At 40.9% G+C, this 10,000-nt stretch overlaps 1 protein-coding gene across 13 annotated transcripts in view; it reads right to left on the bottom strand.

The window, feature by feature from the left end:
* The window catches only part of RELCH (RAB11 binding and LisH domain, coiled-coil and HEAT repeat containing), a 169,256-nt gene extending 168,479 nt beyond the window's left edge, over positions 1–777 (bottom strand). For 4 of the 13 annotated variants that reach the window (XM_085847656.1, XM_085847666.1, XM_085847655.1 and 1 more), the window contains exon 1: positions 1–52. This exon is cut by the window's left edge. Coding sequence is in view for 2 of the 13 variants with exons in the window: in XM_085847659.1 (XP_085703785.1) it covers positions 738–762 (25 nt within the window). In the remaining 11 variants the exon portion in view is untranslated. Of the gene's footprint in view, positions 56–737 lie in introns of those variants that run through there. The other 9 variants (XM_085847652.1, XM_085847654.1, XM_085847657.1 and 6 more) reach the window with 6 other exon arrangements.
* Positions 778–10,000: the final 9,223 nt, after the last annotated feature.

Below are 10,000 nucleotides of genomic sequence, written 5' to 3'. Positions count from 1 at the left end.
CGTGTTATCACTTTACCGCCAACCGCACCACCCTCACCGTCGTCATCCTCCTCATCCTCCTCCTCACACCACCCTCACCCTCCTCCTCCTCCTCACACCACCCTCACCGTCGTCGTCGTCCTCCTCCTCCTTCTCCTTCTCCTCCTCCTCCTCCTTACAGCGCACTCACTGTCATCAAATTTCCTTTTCTCATTGACGGACATACGGCCATCGCTGATTGGTTCACGCGATTTCGGAAGATCGTGCTCTCGCCCTCCTTGAGGATATCTATTTATTAGGTACGGATGTACATGGCACGTGGAATTACCTCTCAGTACACTGTCTGTGTATATCGGTGCATGTTAACATGTACGCACGGATATGGGAGGGGCACGTACACGGGCACGGACAACAAAGAGAAAGGATGTCGCGAGATAAAAAGCGACCGGTGCTGCTGTGTAGGGAAAGAAGCTTGGAATGGGAAGGGAAAAGGGAGGAAAGGGCAATGATTGGTGGGTCAGGAAATAAAATAAAATAATTAATAAAGAGTCAACAAATGATGGTGGTTAAAATTCACCACTCCTGCGTATGTAATAAATTTATACGTAGTCTCTTGTTTGCGTTAAATTAATATAAAATTAATGAAACAAAATTAATATTCATCCTCGTCTTTCCACTGCATTCATCCTCTCGTGCATCCATGGCATCAGTTCCGAAGGTTCACGGAGATAGGACTTTGAGAGGAAGACGAGATCAACCTGAGAGACTGACAGCTCGAAACATCGGACGTGCGGTGCCTGGAGTCGGCTGAAAAAAAATCACCGGAACGCATGTGGAGCGCGCTCACGGCTCAAGCCGCCATGTTGGAACACCCATTCGTCACACGATCCTGAGAGGCAGGCTCCCATTGGACCTGCGGTGCCCGCGCTCGGCTGTATAAATCACTGCAGCGCACGTTGAGCGCGCTCACCGCTCAAGCCGCCATGTTGGAACACCAATTCGTCACACGATCCTGAAAACAGGCTCCCATCGGACCAGCGTGGGAGACGCTGCACGTGCAATTGTCATCAAACAGGGGAGGGAATGGGATAAATATACATATATATACATATATATATATATATATATATATATATATATACATATATATATACATATATATATATATATATACATATATATATATACATATATATATATATATATATATATATATATATATATATACATACATATACATCCATATACATCCCCTCCCACATCAAAAGATTGTGTATGAATAATGAAGTTTTAGCTCTGACATTAAAAAATGATAAATGGACGCTGCAATCTTTTTTTTGAGCACAAACTGATTTTCAGGACGTTGCTCTAACCACACAAACAGTGTAATATCAGCAGGACATCGTGGTAAACATGATTTTTTACAATCATACAATGGAGTTTGGTGTCACTGGATCTGGATCATGCTGTTGGGGGTGTATAAAGTGGCTCGGATGTGATTCCACTTATCCATCATTAGCACGTGACAAACGTGCAAGTGACGAAGCATGGGAAATTAACAAATGACTGTTCGTCACAGAGAAATCAAACAAATGACTGTTCCTCACAGAGAAATCAAACAAATGACTGTTCCTCACAGAGAAATCAAACAAATGACTGTTCGTCACAGTGAAATCAAACAAATGACTGTTCGTCACAGTGAAATCAAACAAATGACTGTTCGTCACAGTGAAATCAAACAAATGACTGTTCGTCACAGTGAAATCAAACAAATGACTGTTCGTCGCAGTGAAATCAAACAAATGATTGTTCGTCACAATGAAATCAAACAAATGACTGTTCGTCACAATGAAATCAAACAAATGACTGTTCGTCACAATGAAATCAAACAAATGACTGTTCGTCACAGTGCAATCAAACAAATGATTGTTCGTCACAATGAAATCAAACAAATGACTGTTAGTCACAATAAAATCAAACAAATGACTGTTCGTCACAGTGCAATCAAACAAATGACTGTTCCTCACAGTGAAATCAAACAAATGACTGTTCGTCGCAGTGAAATCAAACAAATGACTGTTCGTCTCAGTGAAATCAAACAAATGACTGTTCCTCACAGAGAAATCAAACAAATGACTGTTCGTCACAGGGAAATCAAACAAATGACTGTTCGTCGCAGTGAAATCAAACAAATGACTGTTCGTCAGAGTGAAATCAAACAAATGACTGTTCGTCACAGTGAAATCAAACAAATGACTGTTCGTCACAGTGAAAGCAAACAAATGGCTGTTCATCCCAGTGAAATCAAAAAAATGACTGTTCGTCACAGTGAAATCAAACAAATGACTGTTCGTCGCAATGAAATCAAACAAATGACTGTTCGTCGCAGTGAAATCAAACAAATGACTGTTCCTCACAGTGAAATCAAACAAATGACTGTTCGTCGCAGTGAAATCAAAAAAATGACTGTTCCTCACAGTGAAATCAAGCAAATGACTGTTCGTCACAGTGAAAGCAAACAAATGGCTGTTCGTCACAGTGAAATCAAACAAATGACTGTTCGTCGCAGTGAAATCAAACAAATGCCTGTTCGTCACAGTGAAATCATACAAATGACTGTTCCTCACAGAGAAATCAAACAAATGACTGTTCGTCACAGTGAAATCAAACAAATGACTGTTTGTCACAGTGAAATCAAACAAATGACTGTTCATCTCAGTGAAATCAAACAAATGACTGTTCCTCACAGTGAAATCAAACAAATGACTGTTCGTCACAGTGAAATCAAACAAATGACTGTTCGTCACAGTGAAATCAAACAAATGACTGTTCGTCGCAGTGAAATCAAACAAATGACTGTTCGTCACAGTGAAATCAAACAAATGACTGTTCGTCGCAGTGAAATCAAACAAATGACTGTTCGTCACAGGGAAATCAAACAAATGACTGTTCGTCGCAGTGAAATCAAACAAATGACTGTTCGTCAGAGTGAAATCAAACAAATGACTGTTCGTCACAGTGAAATCAAACAAATGACTGTTCGTCACAGTGAAAGCAAACAAATGGCTGTTCATCCCAGTGAAATCAAAAAAATGACTGTTCGTCACAGTGAAATCAAACAAATGACTGTTCGTCGCAATGAAATCAAACAAATGACTGTTCGTCGCAGTGAAATCAAACAAATGACTGTTCCTCACAGTGAAATCAAACAAATGACTGTTCGTCGCAGTGAAATCAAAAAAATGACTGTTCCTCACAGTGAAATCAAGCAAATGACTGTTCGTCACAGTGAAAGCAAACAAATGGCTGTTCGTCACAGTGAAATCAAACAAATGACTGTTCGTCGCAGTGAAATCAAACAAATGCCTGTTCGTCACAGTGAAATCATACAAATGACTGTTCCTCACAGAGAAATCAAACAAATGACTGTTCGTCACAGTGAAATCAAACAAATGACTGTTTGTCACAGTGAAATCAAACAAATGACTGTTCATCTCAGTGAAATCAAACAAATGACTGTTCCTCACAGAGAAATCAAACAAATGACTGTTCGTCACAATGAAATCAAACAAATGACTGTTCGTCACAGTGAAATCAAACAAATGACTGTTCGTCACAGTGAAATCAAACAAATGACTGTTCGTCACAGTGAAATCAAACAAATGACTGTTCGTCGCAGTGAAATCAAACAAATGACTGTTCCTCACAATGAAATCAAACAAATGACTGTTCGTCGCAGTGAAATCAAACAAATGACTGTTCGTCTCAGTGAAATCAAACAAATGACTGTTCGTCACAGTGAAAGCAAACAAATGGCTGTTCGTCTCAGTGAAATCAAACAAATGACTGTTCGTCACAGTGAAAGCAAACAAATGGCTGTTCGTCTCAGTGAAATCAAACAAATGACTGTTCGTCTCAGTGAAATCAAACAAATGACTGTTCGTCGCAATGAAATCAAAGAAATGACTGTTCGTCCCAGTGAAATCAAACAAATGACTGTTCGTCACAGTGAAAGCAAACAAATGGCTGTTCGTCTCAGTGAAATCAAACAAATGACTGTTTGTCACAGTGAAAGCAAACAAATGGCTGTTCGTCTCAGTGAAATCAAACAAATGACTGTTCGTCTCAGTGAAATCAAACAAATGACTGTTCGTCGCAATGAAATCAAACAAATGACTGTTCGTCGCAGTGAAATCAAACAAATGACTGTTCCTCACAGTGAAATCAAACAAATGACTGTTCGTCACAGTGAAATCAAACAAATGACTGTTCGTCCCAGTGAAATCAAACAAATGACTGTTCCTCACAGTGAAAGCAAACAAATGACTGTTCGTCACAGGGAAATCAAACAAATGACTGTTCGTCGCAGTGAAATCAAACAAATGACTGTTCGTCACAGTGAAATCAAACAAATGACTGTTCGTCACAGTGAAATCAAACAAATGACTGTTCGTCACAGTGAAAGCAAACAAATGGCTGTTCGTCTCAGTGAAATCAAACAAATGACTGTTCGTCCCAGTGAAATCAAACAAATGACTGTTCTTCGCAGTGACATCAAACAAATGACTGTTCGTCACAGTGAAATCAAACAAATGACTCTTCGTCGCAGTGAAATCAAACAAATGACTGTTCGTCACAATGAAATCAAACAAATGACTGTTCGTCACAATGAAATCAAACAAATGACTGTTCGTCGCAGTGAAATCAAACAAATGACTGTTCCTCACAGTGAAATCAAACAAATGACTGTTCGTCACAGTGAAATCAAACAAATGACTGTTCGTCCCAGTGAAATCAAACAAATGACTGTTCCTCACAGTGAAAGCAAACAAATGACTGTTCGTCACAGGGAAATCAAACAAATGACTGTTCGTCGCAGTGAAATCAAACAAATGACTGTTCGTCACAGTGAAATCAAACAAATGACTGTTCGTCACAGTGAAATCAAACAAATGACTGTTCGTCACAGTGAAAGCAAACAAATGGCTGTTCGTCTCAGTGAAATCAAACAAATGACTGTTCGTCCCAGTGAAATCAAACAAATGACTGTTCATCGCAGTGACATCAAACAAATGACTGTTCGTCACAGTGAAATCAAACAAATGACTGTTCGTCGCAGTGAAATCAAACAAATGCCTGTTCGTCACAGTGAAATCAAACAAATGACTGTTCGTCTCAGTGAAATCAAACAAATGACTGTTCGTCACAGTGAAAGCAAACAAATGGCTGTTCGTCTCAGTGAAATCAAACAAATGACTGTTCGTCACAGTGAAAGCAAACAAATGGCTGTTCGTCTCAGTGAAATCAAACAAATGACTGTTCGTCGCAGTGAAATCAAACAAATGACTGTTCGTCACAGTGCAATCAAACAAATGACTGTTCGTCGCAGTGAAATCAAACAAATGACTGTTCGTCGCAATGAAATCAAAGAAATGACTGTTCGTCACAGTGAAAGCAAACAAATGGCTGTTCGTCTCAGTGAAATCAAACAAATGAGTGTTCGTCGCAGTGAAATCAAACAAATGACTGTTCGTCGCAGTGAAATCAAACAAATGACTGTTCGTCGCAGTGAAATCAAACAAATGACTGTTCGTCAGTGAAATCAAACAGATGACTGTTCGTCACAATGAAATCAAACAAATGACTGTTCGTCGCAGTGAAATCAAACAAATGACTGTTCGTCACAGTGAAATCAAACAAATGACTGTTCGTCACAATGAAATCAAACAAATGACTGTTCGTCACAATGAAATCAAACAAATGACTGTTCGTCTCAGTGAAATCAAACAAATGACTGTTCGTCACAGTGAAATCAAACAAATGACTGTTCGTCTCAGTGAAATCAAACAAATGACTGTTCGTCGCAGTGAAATCAAACAAATGACTGTTTGTCTCAGTGAAATCAAACAAATGACTGTTCCTCACAGAGAAATCAAACAAATGACTGTTCCTCACAGAGAAATCAAACAAATGATTGTTTATCGCAGTAAAATCAAACAAATGACTGTTCGTCACAGTGAAATCAAACAAATAATTGTTTATCGCAGTGAAATCAAACAAATGACTGTTCGTCACAGTGAAATCAAACAAATGCTTGTTCATCTTTGGTGTCAAGGGGTCTTTGCTGTTTTTTGGGTCCTCGGGGACTTTTGAGTCTTTTATGTCCTTTGGGGCTTTGGGAACTTTTGTGTCTTCTGGGGACTTTTGGGTCTTTTGTGTCCTGGAGAAATTTTGGGTCTTCAGACTTTTCTGGGTCCTCGGGGACTTTTGGGTGTTTGGGGTATTTTGGTTCCTCGGGAGTTTTGGGTCATCTGGGTATTTTGGGGTCTTTGGGTCATCTGGGTCCTCAGGGATTTTTGGGTGTTTTGGGTCCTTTCAGACTTTTGGGTCCTCTGGATGTTTTTGGTTTTTTGGATCCTCAGGATATTCACAGGCTTTTGGGTTCTAACAGTCTTTTGGGTCTTCCAGGTCTTTTGAGTCCTTGGGGTCTCAAGGGTCTTGGTGGTCTTAAAGGATCTTTAAAAGGTTGAAGGTGTCTCAGCAGTCGAAAGAGTCAAAAGGTACATTCCAATCATGCGTAATTAATGAATAATAATAATAACATAAATAATGTTAATAATGATAATACCATTCCTTTCACACCATAAAATTGATTAGGTGAGAGCTAATTGGTTATTCCATCCATTCACAAGGGTGCTTCTTGAGTGGCGGAGGCCAATGGGCCGATCACGTGCTTCGTGGTTGCAGCGAGTTGATCGGCATCTCAAGGAGATGGGGGTGGCCAGGCACCGACCCGGGGGATGGCCAGACGGAGGCCCCTGGAATACCGGTGTTAAGTGGACGCAGCGACGAACTGCTCCGGCACATGCTCCCATACTTGACCTGACCTGACAGGTGAGAGATATCTTTCTTTCTTATTTAAATATTGACTGCTTTTGACGTTTGCACGTGGTACATGTTTGGGAGTTTCATTGGTATGCATTGCTGTCTGCGCTATCTCTGATGATTCACAAATAACCGATGAAACTGGTCCGGTAGCTGGGGGGGGTGTAGCATTGGAATTCTCATGTGCATACTATGTGTGAACATCTTTATAGGTGTGGATGAACTCTGGGAAGGGTTTGAAACGGCAAAGGGCTTACTTTGGGTAGCCTTTCTTGGTTGCTTTATGCAGCTTCTTCAGCTCGAAGAACATGGGAGGAGTCGATTTATATGCACGTACATACATGTATACATACATAATACATACTGTCCAGGGAGTTCTCTTTATATGCTCATTCGACCAACGCTTTTTCACATTTGCGCTTTTTAAGAACTTTCAGCAGTTTTCAGAGAACTTTGTGTTTACGCTTTTTCATGGGAGTGAAAACTTTTAACTTCTCCCCAGAAATAAACTGCGCCGTAACTTCTGTGCACACGTTTTCGTGACCCTCAAAATGTCAGGGAAATGTAAGACACCATTAATACAAGCAAGAGATGCTTGTGCATCGAAGAAATGTAAGACCCTTACGTTAGAAATTAAATTAGACATTATAACATGGTCTGAGAGTGAAAAGTCCTTCGCAAATCAGATGTTCACTATCCTTTCACTTCACCGGATACGTTTCGTTTCAAGATGTTTCAAGGCGAGAATTTTTGAGTACGTTGAAGGGATCTATGCCAATGAAGTCGAAGTTAATTATCAAGAAAGGGAGTGGTGAGATCGCTGAGATGGAAAAAGTTTTGATTTTGTGGCTCGAGGAACAGACATTGTTGGTGCATGTTGATACTTATGTTGTATGATAAAGGTTATGGGCATGAGGGTACAATGACTGCTTTTGTGGGCTTTGTTGTGATGTCTCCTCTTGGTTTTGTTTTTCGATGGCATTTCTTACATCATTCTAATTCAGAATCCTACACTTCAGTCCAGGATTTTGTTCTCGGTCTCTGTCTATCTGTCTCTCTCTCCCTCTCTCTCTTCTAGTGTGTACTGTCCTGGCGGTCCTTGCTTCGTGTCGTGAGTTACTGTCCTCTGCTGCGCTGGTTATTGTTTCCACACCCACCATTCCTTTCCCCTGTGTTCGTGTTTCTCTTTGTGAGGTTTTCCCCGTGTTTCCCTTCTGTGGGGGGGGGGGAGAGAAAGAGAGAAAGAGAGAAAGAGAGAAAGAGAGAAAGAGAGAAAGAGAGAAAGAGAGAAAGAGAGAAAGAGAGAAAGAGAGAAAGAGAGAAAGAGAGAGAATGGGAATGTGAGATTTGTCGGGATTGAAAGACATATTCCAAGTGAGAAGCCTGTGACTGTGAAGTTCGGAAGAGAGGGAAGAGATGGAAGACAGTGAAGAGAAGTAAGTGAGGTAAGAAGCTACTGCCTGGCTATCATTAAGATGAGAGACATCAGACAGACAGACAGACAGACAGACAGACAGAGACAGAGACAGAGACAGAGACAGAGACAGAGACAGAGACAGAGACAGAGAGAGAGAGAGAGAGAGAGATATAGAGAGAGAGAGAGAGAGAGAGAGAGAGAGAGAGAGAGAGAGAGAGAGAGAGAGAGAGAGAGAGAGACTTTTTATGTCCTTTTTTTACAAAAGTATAAAAAACATCTTACGGAGGAGAAACTTTTTTTTTAAAGGAAACAAAAGATATATATTTAAAACACCAAGGTTACATATTGTGTTAACATAAGTGATCAGTCTGTAATCAAACATCCATCAGATAAGGTATCCACATTTGCATTTATTTGGTTTGCAGTGGAACAAAACAAAAAAGCTGAAAAAAATAACTAAATCTTAGCTTATTCCACACAGAAGTTCTAAAATGGGCCAGACAATATTATTGGCACCTTTTAGAAGTTGTTAGAAATAATTACATTTCAAGCAGGTGATTCTCCTTAACTTTGGAATCGAACTCACCTGTGGTGAGGTTACACGTGCCTGCAGTATAAAAATTACTTCTTCAACCAGTTTGAACAGAGAAAAGGAGTCATTCTGCTGTTTTGTGGCACTGTGTGTACTGCAATGAGCATGGAGAAAAGAAAGAAAACCAGAGGAGGTCAGACACAAGATTATAGCCCTGCATGGACAATCTCAAGGCTAGAAGTTCATCTCCAGAGATATTGATGTTCCTGTGTCCACCATAAACATTTATCAGCAAGTTTAAGGCCCATGGCACTGTAGCCAACCTCCCTGGATGTGGCCGCAAGAGAAAACTTCATCGAAGATTGCAGTGAAGGATTGTTTGAATGGTGAATAAAGCACCTCAATCAACTGCCAAACAGATTCAAGCTGACCTTCAAACACTAGGTATGACAGTTCCAACTCGCACCATCCATCGCCAACTCGGTGAAGAGGTTCTATGGTAGAAGACACAGGACGACCCCACTGGTGTGAGAGAGTGAGAGACAGAGAGAGACACAAACACACACACACACACACGCACACACACACACACACACACACACACACACACACACACACAGAGAGAGAGAGAGAGAGAGAGAGAGAGAGAGAGAGAGAGAGAGAGAGAGAGAGAGAGATAGAGAATGTGAGATTTGTCGGGATTGAAAGACATATTCCAAGTGACAAGCCTGTGACTGTGAAGTTCAGAAGAGAGGGAAGAGATGGAAGACAGTGAAGAGAAGTTAGTGAGGTAAGAGACACAGAGACACACAGAGAGACACACAGAGAGACACACAGAGAGACACACAGAGAGAGACACAGAGAGAGACACAGAGAGAGACACAGAGAGAGACACAGAGAGAGACACAGAGAGAGACACAGAGAGACACACAGAGAGACACACAGAGAGACAGAGAGACAGAGAGACAGAGAGACAGAGAGACAGAGAGACAGAGAGACAGAGAGAGAGAGAGAGAGAGAGAGAGAGAGAGAGAGAGAGAGAGAGAGAGAGAGAGAGAGAGAGAGAGAGAGAGAGAGAGAGAGAGAGAGAGAGAGAGAGAGACACACACGCACATAGTGGCACTAGTAAGGCTATCATCAGTTCCTGGGCGGTGCCCTGTTCTTCCTTTCATAATTCAAAAGCTTTT

Source organism: Eptatretus burgeri, chromosome 11 (assembly GCF_056783735.1).
Source record: "Eptatretus burgeri isolate ZD-2024b chromosome 11, Ebu_testis_v1, whole genome shotgun sequence".
Lineage (NCBI taxonomy): Eukaryota > Metazoa > Chordata > Myxini > Myxiniformes > Myxinidae > Eptatretus > Eptatretus burgeri.
The sequence above is the reverse complement of the archived record's forward strand: the minus strand, read 5'-3'. Positions and strand labels throughout refer to the sequence as shown.